The 15,748-nt window shown below is 40.9% G+C and overlaps 1 protein-coding gene across 3 annotated transcripts in view; it reads left to right on the top strand.

Moving 5' to 3' along the window:
• foxp2 (forkhead box P2) overlaps positions 1–13,913 on the top strand; it is a 101,686-nt gene extending 87,773 nt beyond the window's left edge. The window contains exons 13-20 of one of the 3 annotated variants that reach the window (XM_029494710.1): positions 281–491; positions 1,439–1,515; positions 1,688–1,789; positions 4,290–4,411; positions 4,596–4,665; positions 5,585–5,892; positions 10,566–10,610; positions 10,706–13,913. In XM_029494710.1, coding sequence (XP_029350570.1) covers positions 281–491; positions 1,439–1,515; positions 1,688–1,789; positions 4,290–4,411; positions 4,596–4,665; positions 5,585–5,892; positions 10,566–10,610; positions 10,706–10,850 — 1,080 coding nt within the window. In that variant the 3' untranslated portion in view covers positions 10,851–13,913. Of the gene's footprint in view, positions 1–280; positions 492–1,411; positions 1,516–1,687; positions 1,790–4,289; positions 4,412–4,595; positions 4,666–5,584; positions 5,893–10,565; positions 10,611–10,705 lie in introns of all 3 variants that reach the window. The other 2 variants (XM_029494709.1, XM_029494711.1) reach the window with 2 other exon arrangements.
• The last annotated feature ends 1,835 nt before the right edge of the window (positions 13,914–15,748 follow it).

Raw genomic sequence — 15,748 nt, 5'->3', positions numbered from 1 at the left:
GCTGATCGTTGGATAATCTCGAACAGCATGCTCTAATTAGAATTCTTATGATACAATTTGGTGGTTGTAATTAGTGGAGATGGGCTGGCTCCTCTCCACGAGCCTTGTTAGTGGAAACACAGCTGTGTTAGAGAAGAGGAGAGCAGACACTTGGCTCTGTCAGAGAAACCACAAAATAATGCCTTCCTCTCTCTCTCTCTCTTCTCTTTCTCCCTCCCTCCCTCTCCCGGCTACTTGTATCTTCCTCTCGCTTCATCTCACTCGCCGTACTCCCACCCAGCTCAACCTGGTGTCCAGCGTCACCATGTCCAAGAACTTGCCCTCAGCATCACCCCCCAACTTACCTCAGACACCGACCACGCCCACAGCACCAATTACACCCATGGCCGCCATGCCCCAGGTGCCATCAGTACTGGGAGGAGCAAACGTCCCCAGCATGGGAGCCATGCGCAGACGCCACTCTGACAAATACTCCATGCCTCTGTCGTCAGGTACGACCACTTTCTCAGCATTGCACATAAAGCAGCTACACAAATATGTTCAGTCAGCACAGACAATTCACCATCAGGCAAATCTGATAAGAAGTGTTTGCTTTTTACATCAAGTTGTATAAATTAAATATGAGTGTACACACACATACACACACCCCATTCAATGAATTTTGAGTGTGTATAACTCCCATTTTTGCCCCTGAATTATGCCACAAAATAGATTTAGGCTAAAATATATCTCAGACTTCTTTTTCTTAATTGAAACCAAATTTATGTTTAAATTCCATGAAAAAAATCCTGAAATTGCAAATGGCATGCGATACCCCAACTCTGCATTATTTAGAGTTGTGTACCCTTCATAATACACAGATTTGAAAGACACACACACCCACACACCACAGAGGCTTGTTGGTCTTACCAATGTGAGATGTCTGGTGGGTTTATAAAAGCAAGCCTGTGTTTAATCACTCTATATGTAAATAGACAAGAACTTCCTTTGTGCATAAATATTACATGAATGTTAATTAAGTTCAAATAATGGAGAAAAAAATACAATATTTATTACATTAAGACATTGCATGTATTAGGCTTTGCATTTTAAACGGTCTGTCTTTGATGTTTATATTTACTTTTTCTGTGTTTAGTGTGAAGACACATAAATTATTCAACTTCACCCTAACTAACTACACGGATCTCATTTTATGGATGTACTAGTGTTTAAGATCTCTCACGAGAGAGATTAATTAAAAATGCATTTTGTTAGACATGGAAAATGCTGATTTGATGTGCCCCCTTTAACCCCATCCCACCCCCTCTCCCACCCAACCCCCCACCCCCCATTTCTCTCTCCCCCCTTTTAATTTGATGAAACCTTGAGTAAATTCAATACCTAAAGGAATAAAATTTACCAATTATTTCAGGTGGTGACACAGTATTTATTTTTCCAGAGATTGCCCCAAACTACGAGTTTTATAAGAACGCAGATGTCAGACCGCCATTTACTTATGCAACCCTCATAAGACAGGTAAGTGGGAAATAAATTAACTTTGCCTGATTAGATTAAAATTAATTGCTGCATGAATCATGGCAGTTCTCTCTCCCCTCTCTCAATCCATTGGTGTGTGTTCGCGTGTGTGCGTGTATGTCAGTTACGTGGTCTCGTTAGTAAACCATTATTTGATGTCATCTCATTTCAGGCTATCATGGACTCTGCTGACATGCAGTTAACACTTAATGAAATCTACAGCTGGTTCACACGCACATTCGCCTACTTCAGACGCAATGCTGCAACTTGGAAGGTAATTCCGATGAACCCTCACCCCCTTACATAACCTTCACCCGCTACGCTCTTTCTCCCCTCGTACAGTAAAGACTACTCCTTCCTCCCACTGAAGTCAAAAACAAAACCTAAAGAAAGCACATATTTACTCAGCAACGAGCGAGTGGTGCTCCTCTTCCATTCCTTCTAACCGCTCTCTTCAATAGAGCCCATTCTGTTCCTTATCTATTTTTTCCTCCTTTTCTGTTTGGAAATGACAGTTGAAAGAATTATTCTGCCTCAGATATCGTTTTCTAATTTGGTGCAATTAATAGTGGAGGCTTGGCGTGGAGAGGAGAGCGCTCTGACGCACTAATTATACAGCAGCCACTCCATCATCAGCACCTTTTGTTAAGAGAGACAGCCCTCCTCCTACTCCCGAAACCCACCTCTCTCTCGCATATCATTGGTTAATTAGGAAAAAAGATGGCTGTTTGCCTGTTAACCAGCTTTCAGCCATGTGAACGGGGTCGGCCAAAGATGCGCACACACATGTACACACATACAAACACATGAGCTGCGTCTAAGAGAGAGGTTAAGGGTGTGTTCATGTGGAACTAAAGCAGGCAAGAAAGCGAGAATTGGCCTGTCATGGAAGGAGCACTCTTTATTTACCCACACAAAAGGCCCCATTTGTATATCTGTCCCTACAACTTTATTGTCCTGTCTGCCTCCACAAAGATGGTAAAAAATGTCTCTCCTGCAGCACATGTTTTAACCAGAAGTGTGTCTGCCTGCTGATAAAGAAAGCTTTGCTGAGCGTCAGTGTCTTGTGTGTTTTATCCCGTGGCCCCTGCATGCTATTCGTTCACCGCCTTTAGCCTTTGTGGCTGTGCAGAGGACTGGAGGGAAAACTCAAGCAGCCACTCATCAACATGCAAGACATGGCGCAGCACTAGATTTAGCAAAGTGAATTAATTTGGATTTAGGATGCAAATGAGCACATGGGCGTGTGATCACCAATTCAGGAGGGCATGCGAGAAGACCGGTGCCCTTTTCCAGTCTGCTAGGTACAGTGCGCGCCATGTTTTGCTGCGTAATAATGTTATGACATGATGTGTTCTCAGAGGTTTTGTAGTAGGAGTTACATTTGCTCACAAAAATACACAAGCACACAGATATGTACCTTCTTTCTGGTCTTTTTCTCCTCCTGGTTTCCTGAGAAAAGTTCCTCTGCTCCATACAATAGGAATGTTATCACAATGATATTAGAAATGTCTTGTCTCGCTGTCTCCCTCCCCGCACAATAACCAAGGTGATCTATTTACATTTCCAGCTCCACAATCCCCTTTGTTACCATTAGTGGGATGATCAGTGATGGGCTTGTCATTTGATTAACGCAGAGAATTTGTTTTAAGAAAAAAAAAAAAAAGAAAAAAAAAACGAAGAAGAAGAAAGAAAGAAATGAAAGGTAGTTTAATATCTCAGCTTGGTCTCATCAGCTCCACAGAGGGATCTGCCCCCCACCCCAACCCCACTTTCCTCTCTCTCTTTTTCTCTCACCCAGAAGCTTATTAGTTCTAACTATATAGCATGCATAATAAAACTGCTCATTTGCTCATTAATATTAAAATTATCATATTCAGAGCCATGGGCATTAAGATCAATCAAATCCTGGGATTTTCAGGTCAGATGCAAGATCTGCTTATGAGTTTTTTTCTTTTTTTCTGAATCCCTTTTTCTTGAAGAAGGAGCAGTACACACCAAGCAAAGGGAGATGATAAATATGAGAGGCAGGAATATTAAAGCCAAGGTTATTATTTGTGGAGTCTAATGCGTGTTTTAATTATGGTCATATGGTCTTATTAATAAATGAGGATTTTTATAGGTTTTCCTTATTTTGAAATTAATAAACACCTTACTGGTTTATTATTTCAAAGATATCTCCTGGTTGCACTGAAATGTAGTGTTGACAATAAATTTAAATGATAATTTGTTATGTTATGGGAGTCGGCATTCAACACTACGCGAATATTTGGACATGTAGATGTCAGATACAGTTCCGCGTAATCCTTGTTCCTCATGCATGCACACACACTCTCTCCGACACACTCACACTGACTGGCACAAGGACCTCCTGATGACTGTCTTTATTCTTGCAATACTGTCAGCTTTAAAGCGATGTGTCCATTAAGAGCAATGCTTTTCTGGAGCAGAAAGGGTTACAGACATCACCATTATCAAGGCCGGCATTACCACTTCTGTCACCACCATAAGCCATTCGCTATGCTGATTACCTCCTTTTAGCCTCCTTACTCTGATTGATATGTACTGTGTGCAGGACTTGTAAGAGCATTCACTCTCACTCAATTTTTACTAATTAAATCAATGGTGTGTGAATGTTAAGAATTTCTTCAAAATGCAAGAAAATAATCTATTTTCTAGGCCTTTTTTTTTTTTTTTTTTTTTTTAACGGATAATGAATGAATATAAATCGTTTCACCTCATCCCTCTGACCTGTGTGTCACATCTCTCTGCAGAACGCTGTTCGCCACAACCTCAGTCTGCACAAGTGCTTTGTGCGCGTGGAGAACGTGAAGGGGGCGGTGTGGACGGTAGATGAGGTGGAGTACCAGAAACGCAGGTCACAGAAGATCACAGGGTATGAGCTCCGTCACCTCTACAGTACTTAGATCTAGAGCTGAAGGCCAATGGCGCTTACAAGGGCCAAATTCTCCTCTCCTCCATCTGCTAAAATTTGAAATATTATCTGTCAAGTAAATATTTTTTTAAAGTTCACGTCCTTTTTGTTTTTTTTCTTTTTTTTATCTCAACCATCTCTCCAGAAGCCCATCACTTGTCAAGAACTTGCCCTCCAGCCTTGGTTATGGAACTGCACTAAACGCAAGCTTACAGGTATGAACCAAACCCCTCAAAACCTCTGACTCATCAGCTGGCTGTTCATTTGACTGACAGGCAGGATGGCTGCCTGACCGACTGAACACTTGAGTGGCAGAATGGGTTTGATTTCTGTGCACAGTTGGACTGCACATTAGTCCTCCCCCTCCTGAGAGCAAGCACGTTTATTTGTTTCTATCATAGGTTTCAGGTTTCTGCCTCTTCCTCTCCTGTAGCGACTGTCTGTCTATCCTTTCACACCTTCTGTCTCTCCTTCCTGTACAGTGTCAGACTCAGAAGGCCACCCTGTGGTCGCTTCAGGAAGCACCTCTCTCTCTTTCTTTCTGTTCTTCCTCCCTTCTTTCAGCTGTGGCAGGCACCTGAGATTGATAGCGGCATGTGCAAATGCAAGGGCATGTGCATTAATATTTATCTAAGCTGTCATAAATGATTTGGCTTCATAGTGTACGCCAACGAGGTGCTCATGGCAAAAACTTTAAAAATTTAATCACTGTATATAACTTTAATGCGCAGCAGGCGAAAGTGTCAGGAGTTTTTATTATTTTGAGGTAAAGTTTTTGGGGGACTTTTTTTTAATAGCCACTCAACACAAGGGCATATGAATGGCAGCTTGGGGGAGGTAGTTGTCAGCATGGTGTCACAGGGGGAAAAATAGCCTGAAAGAGAACAGGAAATTCGGGATCCTGAGAGTGTGTTTTAGTAATTACTATGTTAAAATTTTGAATATTATTCTCTCATTTGCCTCGTTTTTCCAGCCTTCCTCCTTCCATGTACCTCACCTGCTTCCAATGCTTTACACAAACCTTTTGTGTCCCTTTTAATGTAGCCATGCTCTCTTATTCCTGCCTGTAACTTCTCCCCATCTGCTTGCATCTCTTAACTCCCTGTACTCATTCTGTCTTCCCCTGTCCTGCAGGCCGCCCTGGCAGAGACTTCCCTGCCTTTACTTGGGACCCCCGGCCTCATGAACAGCAGCTCTACAGGCCCGATGGGAGGCAGTTGCCATGGCCTCCTGGGTGGAGACCCGTCCGGACTGACAGGCGGAAGTCCCCCTGGACTTTTGGGCGGAAGCCCGCCCGGATTGCTGGGTGGCAGCCCCCCAGGTACGCTGAGCGGCAGCCCCCCCACCCTCTTGCAGTCCACCCATGAGGAGCTCAACGGCTCACTCGACCACCTGGACACCAATGGACACAGCAGTCCTGGATACTCCCCACCAGTACACATGTAAGTTCTTGCAGGCAGACAGAATACCCCTGCAGCTGAATCATACTGCATGCACGTGTGTGTACCGCATACATCAAAGCTACACACAAACATGCATGTATACCATCAAGATATGTTAATTAAGGCAGTGGTTATTTTTAAGAAGGTAATGAATAGCTGTGTGCTTATTTATTGCTATGATTATCATTTATTCAGAATAAATAAATAGAAAATTGAAGTACTTTTTAAAGAGTGATAATGAGAATAATTTTAGAAATTATTTTCGGCTCAAACACAAAATACACAAAATACTTGCAAGTGATCTGCTCCTGTAGAACAAAATGCACTAGTAAATGTGGAATGAGTAAACAGCAAAAACACTGCCTTAATTATATAGACCTGAATGGTTCTGCTCGCTCAGAATACGAAACATCAGAGTGTATCTTTTAAGCTTTAAAAGGTTAAATGCAATGGGCACACACTGACTCACATATCACACATTTTTATGTGTGATGAGTACTTATCTGACAAGCACACGATGAACTGCCCCCCCCCCACACACACACACACCCATCACCAACTCTACTCCCACACTGAATTCACTCGATGTCCTTATGCCCTTTGTTGGTTTAATTGCCTGATATTTAACCCACAGTACCAGTATTTTCTTCACACTGCCATGACCTGGGAGCAAGGTTCAATTTCTAGCATGTATTATATCATAAGCAGACTTTTCTTTTCCTGTCTCTTCTATGGTAATTTCATGGGCCCTGTGCTTATACCTGACATTTTGGATAACAGTTAATTCTAGTTCTATAAATGGGCTCTATTACATATTCGTCTTTAATTACACCAGTGTCTGCATTATAGGGGTTTAGCTGCTATATTTTATGCAAGACTGTTCCCATTAATATTTAGCAAGTGTAGCATTAATTACTTTAAAAATCTCTCCCTTCCCCATCTCTGTTTTAATGGAGCTGAGAGAGAAAGTGAGAGTTTTTAAAAATTGATCTCGTGTGAGTTTCAGGAATGTCTGATACAACCTGAGCCAGTGATGTCACACAGGTTCTGCGTGAGCCCCCCACAGTGGGGATGGCCATACGTGGAGACAAATACACAGACATTTCACTTTAATGGTACTTACTCACTGTCCATCAAAGCTTCTGTTACAAAGTCAGGCAACATTAGCTCAGCACTCCTGTAATGGAGAAAGGATGCACTCCAGCTCCACGTGTCTCTCTGAGTGTGTCTGAGAGAACAGAAGAGTGTTTGGTTTGCCCTAGCAGACGTCTATATGTTAATCTATTTGGACGTGTTTACCCCCTCTGAAATGGGGTGTTAAGTGGGGCAAATCTGCCCTGCTCTAGGCAGAATCCCGGTATTACCACTCCCTCAGGTCATTTAACTTTTAGTAACTGGACAGCATTGAGTTTCTCTTACTTGCTTGCTTTCTCTTCTCTCTGGCCACACTGCCTTAACACTGACATGAGTGACTACAGAGGATGAGATGCATCCATCACTCCCTCCTTCCATCCATCCATGACTGCCTTTACACAGCAGCAACAACCTCAAAATGGAAGAAATGTGTTTTTCATGACTGGCTTTTCCAGGATGTGTTTAAATAATAGAGTGGCTTGTAGCATTAAACTGAAGTGAACATCACCTTGAAGGCCTTTCTCAGGAGAGGAACTCCTCAGCATAACCAACTCTGTCCAACAATTAGACAAACCTCTCTTTCCCCCCAAAGTCTAAAGGTTAATGCTATCTGCTTAACCACTAACCACATCGCCCAGGGCCATGCTGAGGGTGTGTGTGTGTGTGCGTGTGCAATACACTCTTGTACACCCTAAGGGGGTAACTTAAAGGAAGTAGTACAGTGTACCAGAAACATCTGTAGAAATATGGTTTCTAACTTTACCTCGGCATATTTATCCCACTGACCAATTTATTAATCATAAAAGCAAATATAATCCTTTTGATGTCACTATTTTATCAGCAGTGTCTTGTGCTGTCACATCTAATTGTTTGGTGGCCACCCCTCTTTGGTATTAGCTAATGAATCATAGTGTCTTTGATTGCACCCACCCCCTGGTCCTGCTCCGACCCCTCTCCCGCCTACCCCCAGCCTACCATTAGACCAGTGCACTAATGACCTTATTTGCATCCCTGACATACCTCTGCATGATTGCTGGTGCTAATATCCAATTGATCTGAGAGTAGGCATCTTGAGAACACACACACACACACACACACACACAGCATCACATATTTATTGCACCACAAGTCCAGCATTTACTCCTGAATGACTCAGTAATGGCAGCTACCCATTAAGCACTAAATGGCTCATCCACATATTTTAATAAAGTGTCAGAAAGCTCAGGCCTGTGAATATGGCCCTGCATATTTTTCTTCAAAGCCCCACAAACACCTAATGAGCTGCATATTAAAGGCACACGAGAACACAGTAGACCTTTGGTTTATGATACAGCTCACATTCACTTCTGTCAACTGATCGATGTCATGCTCAATGATTATCATTTTTCAGTCATGGTGATAAAGACAATCAGTGTTTTCATGGAAAACCCACATGTGACAACATTGTCCAATCAGTTTCAGTTATATTTCCCCAAATAAGGCAGGCATTGCTATTGTGTAACCAGTTTGTTTTTTTGTTTTGTTTTTTTTTTTCTTCTTTCCTTCTTTCAGAGAGACAAAGTCAGGATTTGGTTTGTTGTTTTGTTTGCTTGTTTTTATTTATCCTTTTTTAGAAGGCCCTAAAATTTAATGATAATCTATCTGCACTCGTATGAAATGTACACGGGCTGTGACTGAAACATGATAACACTTTATGGCACCCTGTTTAGCATTTCTAAGCTGCATATAAACGTTCAGAGATGGTTTACAATGCACTAAAATATGCTGGTTAAGAAGTTAGCTTTTATTAATGCATTTGTAATCAACCATACCCCCCCGTAAAGTTTAATCATTAAAAATATGTTGGAGAAGTTATAATTGTTGGCAAATAATAATCATCAATGAGCTACATTAAAGCATGTCATAAACCACACTTGTATGCATGTGGAAGTTGCAAACATAGCAGCATGTAAATGATATTTAATTTTTATTTTCATTGTAGTTTAATTATTTCCTTTTTTGGGCTATAAAATTTCACGAGAGAAGAGAAGCTGAAAATAAAAATGACCCCGTATTGAAGTCTTGATTTCATCCAAAATCCTTGAAATTAGATGCTGGAAAAAAATAACGAGTAAAAATGACTTTAACTTAATCTGCCATTTCATTCATCAATCAGTCATTTCAGACCTCTCAGCATCTGTAAGGTACTAACATTAAGGAATCAAAGCCGGTATGGCCTGAGTTCACTGTTTTTCACACAGCGACTACAGAAATAATTTACTCACATAAACGTCATGTCAGTCAGTATACTGAGCAGGTCAGAGGGAGCAGAGTTAGTGTTTTGTCTGAAACCTCTGGATGAGGTGCTTTTTCTTTTGCATCCTCCTGCCTCCATAAATCTGAGGGACAGAAACAGAAATATTCATTGCTTCACTTACAACCCGCTAAGAGCAGCCTCCTATCTCTATCCCTCCACATCAGAATATTAATTTACAGTATTTGGCTCTGAATATTAAAGTCATCTGTACCTTTTAAAATTCTTTTCAAATTCAAAACCTCCCACCCTCCCCCTTTTTACTGATGAAGACAGCCCAGGAGAGAGGCTACGAGACGTGTCCTAACTTTCTGCTACTCGATAAGTCCCCACCCCCCCGACACCCCACCCTCCTCTTTAAAGTCTAGGGGGATTTTCTGATGCATCCGATGTGTCAGGAAAAATTAGGTTTTGTCAGATTTATCATCGTGGCACAAAACCCTCTCCCTGACTCAGGCCCCAGATCATGTTCCGCCTTGTTTGTGTTTGACAGCGTTATTATTCTTGTTAGTCGCCAACATTTTTGTTGGGCTCCTCTGTTGTTCTGAAGGGAGAGGTGTCCTGCTCGCAGCGCTGCTTCCTGCCCAGCGCGTATTGACAGTGGCTAAAGATATTCATCCATTTAGAGTTAAAAACATGTATCATGGTGTCCGAGCGAACTGCCGGGGCTGAAGTTGATTAATGGCAGAACCTAGCTGCCGGTTTTTCCTCTTGAGGAGCGACATGCACAGCCCCTGCATATTAACGAGTGGCTGCGCTTTCTATTAACTAGATAAAAAAAGCCTCTCCTCTGCCTTTGCTCCAGGGGGCTCAGGGATGAGAAATTCTCCATTATTTATCATGTGGCCTGTTTTTTTCCCCCTTTTTTCCTTTTTCATGTATTTCAACCTGGTGTCATCAGTAAACTTTTAAATGCCAAACATGTCTGGAACATCACAGCTTATCTGCCTTACACGGGCAATGTTTTCATGCAATTTTCATGCGCTTACTTACAGTAGACGTGAGGCATCATGTTAAATTAGCGTCTCACAAACAACATGGTTGTTACGTTCAATGGATAATGCATGTAATGGCTGTTATATGCTTGATTTTTGAGACAAAAATATATTTATCAGTTGACACCGCATTGTGTATTCTATGTGCAAAAGAAAGAAATTGATGAACAAAAAACATTTTCCTGTTTTATACAGTAGCGTGGCAATAATTTGCATTACTACATTTTACACTTTTTGTCTTTATACTCTAGGTGTTTTCCAGTTACTTTAAATTTTTCACATGAAAAACTTAAGTGGTGAGTTTTTGAACAAACAAGTGCTATTAGCTGCAAAAATTTATCAGAAAACGTAAACAACCCTAAAATTTATGGCCGATGTGATTGTTTTGTAGGCCACCCGTTCACGTGAAGGAGGAGCCACTCAATATGGATGATGACGACTGTCCGATGTCACTTGTGACGACAGCCAATCACAGTCCAGAGCTGGAGGAGGACCGGGAGCTGGAGGAAGGGAACTTATCAGAAGACCTTGAGTGACTAGGATACAGTTTTTGGTCAAAGTATCCCTTCACCCAGCCGCACTGTTTCTTTCACACAGACCTCCTGCAAGACTAGAAACCACTCCACAGTCCAAGCAACCACAGCTGACTCTCTCTTTCTCTCTCACCACTGGGACTATTTATTGAGCATGCATCCGGATGGAGACTGGGCCAAAGGAACTCTTTGTTGCAGCCCTTTGGGATCCCCAAATGACAGGCATGAGATGTCTGATTAAAAAATAAACTCTTTGAGACCTATTTCATTAGAGATGGCGTGGCCACATACAGTACAAGGATGATGGACTCATGGATGGGGAAAAAAACATGAAACAAATGAGCAAATCATGTTCCGTTGAAAGCTAGCGGCTTCATATACTGCCAAAAAAGGAAGACATTTTATGTTTGTGAATAATCCAACCCACAGTAGTTGTTAATGTCTAGAAACAATTGCTGGTTCAATTCAAGTTGTTGCTCTGTTATCATTTGCACAGGAGTAGTCTCAGAAATATGTGTCATTGCCTGTATGTTGCTACTATGATAAAATCCAGTATATTATTTTCAGCTTTTTTTTTCTTTTTTTTTTAACCATCATTATTTTCCAAATATGATTTTAGACACCACCAACTGTAAATGCCATTCCCTGAATTACACCAGTAAAGGAACTGCGGTACTAAGACTGTTGCTGCAGCTGTCCATAAAAAAAAAAAAAAAAAAAAAAAGGAAAAAAAAAAAGTTGGCCTCCAGTCTATTATCTGTTTGTGATTAAAAGGAAAAAAAACTGGAAATTAAGTTGGGGAAAAAAATTATTCTTTGTGTAAAGCACCATTTACAAAACAAATGCATTTCTGCATAATTTTCTTCTCGCTGTTCTCCTTACCTCCTTGTTCTAAAGCTTTGTCTACCTGCAAACAGTCACAGGCAACAGCTAGAAACCAAAGCCAACACTAGCAATGGCCAATAGCTTAGAGACAGAAGCCACCAAACTCCTCTTGGTCTGCCTTCTGTGACTTTAAACTAGTACTAAGAGAAGCTTTTGTTCCGCAAACTACCTTCGAATAACCTCTGGGATTGTTTCATTTTGCCCTATACAAAGATGATCACGGGAAAGAGAGATGGGAAATAAATGCTGATTTTAATGTGTAATTTGAAAACTCATAGAGCATCCACTTTGGAGATTTTCTGCCAGACATGCTGTAGGTGAAAAGGTGAGGTGACATTTTGAACTGCAGGCATTTAGTGCTGGTGATTTGACTGGTAGAGAGCATCTAACTGTAAAAGTGGATCATAACCAAAACAAACATTTGTGTATTCAATGGAAGTGCAGAAACATTGTGTTATTGTGAAGTTTTTTTCTGTTATATATATTTCACATCAAAAGTCATATATTTTTTTTTTTTTTTTTTTGGTTTGGTTTTGTTTTTCTAACCTGGTGAATATGTAATGTTCTAAGTGGGACTGTCAAAATAATTTCACGTCTTATTTCCTTGACGGCTTGGTTCCGAGCCGCACAGAAACCGAAACTGAAAACATCGCTAACCAAACATTAAAAATATCTAGTGAAGCCAAATAAGTCATAATTTCAAGTTGATATGAAATGATGTGGCTTGGTTACCATGTAAAAGCAAATAATAATAGCCATTGCAGAAGAGGATATCTAAGGTGAAAGGTAACCTTTTCTAGGTGATATTTGCTTTAATTTCATCAAACATCAAATACTCATTGTGTGATTCATAGCTTCTAAACTATATAGATACAACTGGTGTTAGCCCTGAGGTATTCTGTATAGGTAGCCAGCGTTTTCTAACAAACTTGGTATTTATAGAGACTAAAGAGAAGTAGTTGTTGTGAAGACTACGTCCCATCATTTCCCTCACAGCCAGTGTCATCTAGAAAAGTGTTGTTGCTTTAATGGTCATTTCTGTTTTCAGTAAACCAAAGTTACACAAAATTCTGCCTCCTCTTGTATGGGATAAAGAAACGCTAAAACAACCACACAACCTGTCAGAGACGAATATACATTAGCGTAAACACAGACACACAGATCCCGAGCTTTTGTTCTGCCAACTTTTTTTTTTTTTTTTTTTTTTTTTTTGTTTCGGGATAAATCTCCAGCTGCAGAAAATGTACGCTGTCAAAGAACCGCCGAGTGGCTTTGTATGGTGCTGTAATGAACAACGCGTCTGTCTGCTTTGACCAAAATGGAAACACACTGTGCATATGTTGTTTTCAAGTGTTGTGCCAAGCCAAAGAATTGGCTGGAGGAGCTTGACACGCAGACACATGCAGTACTGTACAAACACACAGCATGTAAAGTGCACACACAACACGAACACACACACACACACACACACACACACACACACACACACACACACACATACACACACACCCACCCACCAGTTCCACGTCAAGAGGGTACTGGGCCCAGGAACAAAGCTTATCCCTTCAATACTTAGCTGGAGTCAGCAAAACAACTTGAAGACGACGTTCTTAATAATCTTATCACACCAAATAAAAAGGACGCTGCGTCTTTCGAAGAAAAAAAAAAAGAAAAAGAAAAAAAAAGGGTTCTCCCACTTACCCAAAAAGGCTTTCTAAAAGCTTCTACCTCTGCACAACAAATTCAGAACAATTATGACAGATTGCACGAGTTATTAGAACGCCACAAGAGCTGTTACACTTTACTACGCTTGTCTCATAGGACGTGGCTCAAACCAACGTTTACATTCCCTGCGTCAAGATATGGAAGATTTGCATTGTAATAGGTTGTCCTCAAACATTTGTAGAATGATAATGTATAGATTACCTGTAAGGGAATATTGTGTTTAAAAAATGCATGTCTAAAAATCATTTGGTGGACTGGAAACAAGAACTAATAAAAAGAATATAATAAAAATCATCTGGACGATGGCCTAAATGTACGTACATTACCTCAGATATACTGTTTTGGGAAGGATAAAAACCTGTCAGCCACAGAATGCATATTACCTGTAGATTTGCATGGGTTTTGTATAAATTAAGTAAAAAAAAAAAAATGTCTAAAATAGTTGCTTGCACATAATACCAGAAAGACCTCCAGAACTGCGATCTGCTCCTCCACTAGATTTTAGGATTGTCTGGATTTTCTGGGTTGATTTTGTCTGTATTTTGATAACTGTGCATACTTATGTAAAAAAATGTTGGTGGACCCATAAATTTACCAGACTTTTTTCTAAGAGGAAAAAAAAAATCTCAGTGTTTCTTTTCTGACTTACCTGAATTTTTACTGTTTCTCTCTCATTGCTCGCTAAGAATAGCAAACCTGCTTTTTCTGCATCTGCTTTGCGTAGCTGTAAGGCTTAACCTAATGTGTGTATTTATTGCTTGTACCTCTGTGCATACTTTATGAAGCATTATGTCTGGCAGTTGAGTCATGTATCCTTTCTACTGCTATCCTTCTCTAATAATTGGGAATATGATCCCCCTATGTATACAGTAAATTGGGACTGTAGCAAACATATGTTTATGTAATTGGTGAAAACTTATTTTTTCTGTTTCATTTCCTTTTGATCGAGATTCAACGACTTTTTTTTTTTATACTTTTCATTACTGTGTACTGTGTCCATACGTTAAAGGTTCTCTGACATTAGAAGGTCATGGTTGAGAATTGTAACAAACGTTATTATTTTCTGTATTCATGGCATTTCACTGCTGAATAAAATAAAGGACCAAAACTTGGAATTTGAAAAACAACTGTCTACCTCCAGCATCAGAGAGTACTTTTTTTTTTTCCTTCCACTGTTACACATATATCTTTTATTCTACAAAGGCACAGCCATGAAAATCTAGCTGGCATTACGCTTTTAACGTTTCAGGAGCTGCTACTTCAGAGATGTGAAGGAAGGGCTTGGAAAAAAAACAATTAAAGATTAATGTATATGTTACAAGGCTTTGTTCCAGCTTCCAGCACCTAGAGTCTTGTTTAGAAGAGCGGGACAAGGCACTGTATTGCCCACCCCTCTGGACCTGTAATGGGTTTAGCCTTTGTATGATTCAAGCCCACTACTTTCATGTAACACAAGTGTGTCCCAGTATACACGGAAGTGCTGCTGTGTACCTTTGAAATGCTTTTCTAAGAAGGGACTTACCCAGCTCGGCTTTATTTCTGAGCCGTGCGCTGCAGAAGCAGTTTCGGCGCAAACCACATTATTAAGTCTGTTGTCATGTCACGTTAAAAAAAAAAATCTGCCTCATTACCATCAGGGTTCTGCATCATGTAGAGAAAACAAAGATGTGGAATTTCAGCAGAAATCGTTTTCCATCTGTTTTCAAGACAGCAGTTTCCTCCTGACACTTCAAAGGAGGAAAAAACAGGCCTTTTAGCCTTTGGATTGATGGATGTTGACTGGTAAAACGCTATGACAGGCCATGTGGCTAAATCAACGCCAGCAGACCCACCACACCTTGTCGGTCATGGAGCAGCCACACACTGACACCCTCATTGAGATTCAAACTGAATCTACCATGACCAATAGGTTGCCCATTAGCTCGTCTGTATGCCGAGAGCCTTCTACACGTTCCAAAGGGTGCTCAGGGACATCGTGGGACTCTTTGAATCATGTCCGCTGGTCATTTAATCGTAACGCTGATGCATGTTCTTTTTCCTTACCATATGATGTCCCATGAGAGGTCAGAAAACAACAGCATTTTTCATAAAGGCACACAGACAGACCCCCCCCCCCCCCACACACACACACACACCCATGACAGTCCCAGGCATCAGCCATGGCAGACTCCTGTTATCTCCTCAGCAATGGCGTTCCAGAGCATTAGCTAGCTCGCAAGGCGCTCGAATTCTGTGCTATTTATGCACTTGGAAGTGTTTGTGAATTCAAGTGAGGGATCGCATACGGAGTG

The sequence above is a fragment of the Echeneis naucrates genome, chromosome 23, assembly GCF_900963305.1.
Source record: "Echeneis naucrates chromosome 23, fEcheNa1.1, whole genome shotgun sequence".
Classification (NCBI taxonomy): domain Eukaryota; kingdom Metazoa; phylum Chordata; class Actinopteri; order Carangiformes; family Echeneidae; genus Echeneis; species Echeneis naucrates.
Note: the sequence above shows the minus strand (reverse complement) of the source record. Positions and strands in the feature narration are given on the sequence as shown.